This window comes from Juglans regia, chromosome 12 (genome assembly GCF_001411555.2).
Source record: "Juglans regia cultivar Chandler chromosome 12, Walnut 2.0, whole genome shotgun sequence".
NCBI lineage: Eukaryota > Viridiplantae > Streptophyta > Magnoliopsida > Fagales > Juglandaceae > Juglans > Juglans regia.
Genome location: NC_049912.1, coordinates 23,883,709 through 23,888,388, shown reverse-complemented (window position 1 = coordinate 23,888,388; position 4,680 = coordinate 23,883,709). Strand labels below are relative to the sequence as shown.

The window sequence follows — 4,680 nt, the reverse complement described above, 5'->3', positions numbered from 1 at the left end:
GATCATACATCTATCTCCTGGATAATCTATTTTTTTATGGATTGACAGGATACTCCGTTTGAATCTGTCAGTGATATTTGATATTTGAATCTCTACTGGTGGTTTCTTTTTGCCATTTGATCCTCATTTGGCAATCTTGATTTTGAGGGTAGTGGGTAATCTTGATGAGAGGCCAAAGTAGGAGAAGAAAGCATAACATATGCATCTATGAAGACTAGGGCACGAGTCGCCGCCACGTTATGGCTTGACGCAGTTATTGCTTGAGCTTCGTCCTCGTCGCCTTCCTTACGATATTTTTAGATGGAATGGTAGATCCTACTAGCCATGGGAGACACGAGCGAGACATTGAGCAAGACAATTCCCCTTCAATCACCCCTAATTATTTTTATCTTTTTCTCAATTGTATACAGAACTCAATTGTAAATTGTAACGGAAATACACCAGAGTAGGGCATCTCTTCTTTCACTGCCATAAATCTCTAAAATTAGTTTTCTTTTAAAACACTTATTTTATTGAGAGCATGGATGCAAATACAACAAATTATTTTCAGTACAATCATCCTATCTATCGCCCTTTCTATAACATCTAAAAAAGGGAAAAAAAAAAGAAAAAGAAAAGTAAAGCCACAATAATACTACGTACTACAGACATTGTGCATGGAAACATTCTTATAATTAATTTCTGCGACCCCTCCAATTCACCCTTGTTCGGTTTGACTGCCCAATTGCAAACGTCTTCATAAACCAACCATACTTCTTTGTGATTACGACTTGCCCAGACACAGCTCCAAACAAGAATCCACATCCATATCCAATCTCGACTACTTTCCAACCAAATTCAAATGAGAATTCTGAGTTGTGGCTTGAAGATGGAGGTAGTGAGTACTCAGGATTCTCACATTTCTTTGACAAAGGACTTCCGCATAATTTAGGGTTCTCATTAAACGAACTGTTGTCGAATGTGTCGAATTGTTTCCCATGTGGTATAAGTCCTTTTAAACGATTATGGGAGACATTAAAGTATGAAAAGAAAGTGAGTTCCGTTAGTTGCAGAGGGATCGCACCAGACAACTTGTTTTTAGACAGATCCAATGCTTCTAGCCCGGTCAAGTTTGCCAATGTATATGGGATAGGTCCTGTGAGAAAGTTTGAGGAAAGGTTGAGCAAATGAAGTCCTTTCAGATTCCCCACCACATCTGGGATTTCTCCTTCAAATCTGTTGTTCGAGAGATCAAAAGCTATGAAGAAATCAGGGATTTTCTGGTATACAGTTTTCTTGCCTTTATTGATAATTGTCATTGAGTAGGAGTAGATATGGTTTATGCTAACTCCTGCAAGTGTCACTAGAGTTTGGTGTTCCTCCATGTACTTTAAGCTCACGGCATCAACGATTTGCATGGCTTTCCAAATTTGGAAGTGTTCAAAAGGCAACTTGCCAGTAAGATCATTATTTGAGAGGTCAATGATGTGCAATTTTGAAAAATCGAAATTGCTATCAGAACTTCCTAGCGTACCATAGAGTTCATTAGATCTCAAAATGAGAATCCTCAACTCTGGAAGAATGCCCAACCAGGAAGGAAAAATATCATGGATCTGATTGTTACCAAGATTAATAGCTTCAAGTTTGGTACAATCTACCAATGATCTCGGTACACGCCCCTGTAAATGATTTTCACTAAAATCAATCATCATCAATTTGTTTGCTTCACCGCAGATTCAAGGAATGGTTCCATGAAAGCTATTGTTGTGTAGATCCAATTCTGTGAGAGAAGCACTCAAGTTGCCTAAACATTGAGGAAGATTGCCACTCAAGTTGTTGCTTGACAAATGGAGCTCAGTTATTAAACTTAGATTGCAAATCAAATGTGGAATTTCTCCGGCCAGACTGTTGTTTGAGACCGAATAGAAAGCAATGGATGGTGGTGGGATTGGTAGTGACCCTTGAAGCATGTTAGAATCAAGCTTCAGTGCCTTTAGATTAACGTATGGGAGTACAACCGGAAGTTGGTCGAAACCGGTGAGAAAGTTGTATCGCAGACCTAAACCCCAGAGAGTTTCTATGCTTACATTCCCCATCCATTTTGGAACTTGGCCGTGAATTTTGTTTCCACCAAGATCTAACAGCTCCAACTGATCTTGGTTCCTCAGAAACTCAGGGAACTCACCCAAGTCACAATGAGCTAGTAATAACATCCTAAATTTTGGAAAAGTTGAGTTGGTACTCAGATTTGTAAGCAATGTTATATTGTTTCTAGATAACTGCAATTCAACTAGCTTTATGAGTCTCAGAAACAAATCAAGCTCCACCCTGCCACTCAAATAGTTATCATTGAGATGCAGAGTTTCAAGATTTTCAAGCCTTGATATTGACTGTGGAATTGAACCGTGCAAACTATTTGCTTGAAGATCTAAAAAAAATAGATTGGTAAGGTTACCTAGTGAAGATGGTATTTCTCCATTGAAGCTCGTGTTTCCAAGTCCCAATAATTTAAGGGGGCTGGTTCTGTGAAATTCTGGGATACAGCCCTTGAGGTTTTCATTATCTTGTATATTAAGAAGCTAAAGCTTAGGTAGATGGAAAATACCCACGGGAAACTCACCATGCAAGTCACACTCGCTTAGAGATAGAGATGTTAAAGAAGATAAGTTTGCCAAGATATTGGGAATGTTGGATGATATGTCAACCTGTTTAAGAGATAGTACTTCCAAGTTGCTGAGGTTTTGAGCTATAACTGTTAGGCCAGATTCTTGGAGCTTCAACAACGGATTATATGAGAGATTTAGGGAAACTAACTTGGAGAGCTTGAAAATTTCTGAAGGGATTTGGCCAGAAAATATAGAGGCTGCGAGGCTGAGCACTGTTAGCCTTGAAAGCTGCCTAAAACTAGTTGGAAGTGGAGAAGAGTTAAAGTCATTGTCGTCCAGATTGAGGTTTTGGAGGTGAGCAAGGCGGAAGAGGCTGCTATTGGAGTTGAGAAAACCTTTAAGACAGCTGCTACTGAGATCGAGGCCGATGACATGACCAGTGTCCTTATTGCACTCTACACCATCCCACTTGCAGCAATCACTGATTTGATCAGGCTTCCACGATGAAACCTTCGGATAAGCAGTGGGATCTCTGGATGCGGATTGATTGATGAAGTAGCTTTCTTTGAATTGCAACAAGGCAAATCTCTCATCATCATGGCACATGGGCTGCACACCAGAAGAAGAGACAGAAAGTATAAGATAAAACATCATCAATGAAACAAGAAAGCGCATGATCAAGATGATGAGAGGAAAGGATAATCCCATTGTCTAAAATATTGGAGCTAGGGAGAGATCAAGAAATCAGAAAAGAAATGGAGGCACGAAATTTTAGATTATTTCATTCGCTCAACGAGTAGGTGATGTATTTAAATTGGAAAATGCTAGAGCTCCAATGTATTTAAATTGGAGAGATCAGAAAATATTATTATTTTCTTAATTACGAAGTAAAATAAAAAATATTTTTTAATTACGAAGTAAAATAAAAAATATTTTTTATAATTTTTTATTTTATTTCGTGATTAAGGAAATATTTTTTAATAATTTTTTTTTTTACTTTTTGATTAAGAAAGTATTTTTAATGACGTTCTAAATTTATTTTATTTTTTAAAAATATTAAAAAAATTTATATAAAAAATAACTTTAAAAAAATACATCTAAATGTATACTACAGCTCCCAGCAGAAGATCCCAACGAGAGCTGTAGCATGATCCATTTAAATTAGTCTTGGATGAGTTGGCAGGGGACCATATGTTTAAATTAGTCAAAGTCGTCGTCTTGTGTTGCATGCTAAGCTGGCTTACAATATATATTAATGGATGATATGTACGTATAACCTCCCGGAATGTGTTATCCTATCTTATTCAAGTCAAGTCGTTTTCGTGGAATTGGAGGCTTGTGAAAGTAAGATATGAAAATTTTTTAAATAATAGAAAGATAGTTTGTGAATAATAGTAAGATAGTTTGAGATAGATATTTATTAAGTTTTGGATAATGAAAAAGAAAAAGTTGAATAAAAAATATTTTAAAATTAAAATATTTTTATAATATAATTTTTTAATATAATTTTTATTTTGAAATTTAAAAAAATTGAATTGTTTTTTATTTTTGTTTGAAAAGTTAGAAAATTTGTAATAATTAATTTGAAAGTGTTTGTGTCTGAATAATGTTTAGAAAAGAAATAAGATGAAATGAAATAAAAAAATATATATATTCCAAACATCCCCATGATAATATTTTATAACCTGAAAAAAATAGCTAACCAAGGATGTTGTATCTTTATGTTATCATTCTCTAATGAACAGCAATATCCCAATTTATTTTTATTGTTAATTGCAAATTCACTACTTTGATTTTTGCCGGTTTGCAAAAAACTCCCTCGTTTTTTTCAACTCGCAACATATACAAAGATTTTAAAATTTTGCAATTCGCAACTTCCACAAGTCGTTGTCAGTTAACAACTCCTTTTACCAGTGACACATGTCCACAAATCAAAAGTTGACATGTGCCGTTTCTATTAATTTTTTTAATATCAACTTAAAAGATTATAAAAAAATGTAATTAAAAAAACTGGTTTAAATTTAAAAAGAAAATAGTATAAAAATATGTTCAAGTTAAAAAAACGATTTAAATAAAACTATTTTTTTTAAAATCT

The 4,680-nt window shown here is 34.9% G+C and overlaps 1 protein-coding gene across 1 annotated transcript; it reads right to left on the bottom strand.

Moving 5' to 3' along the window:
• Nucleotides 1-674: 674 nt before the first annotated feature.
• On the bottom strand, nt 675-3,293 carry LOC108980645 (receptor-like protein 47). The gene is made up of 3 exons (XM_035683790.1): nt 2,600-3,293; nt 1,899-2,542; nt 675-1,658 (listed from the first exon to the last, which is right to left on the bottom strand). The coding sequence occupies exons 1-3, from the start codon at nt 3,291-3,293 to the stop codon at nt 675-677; spliced, it is 2,322 nt and encodes a 773-aa protein (XP_035539683.1).
• Nucleotides 3,294-4,680: the final 1,387 nt, after the last annotated feature.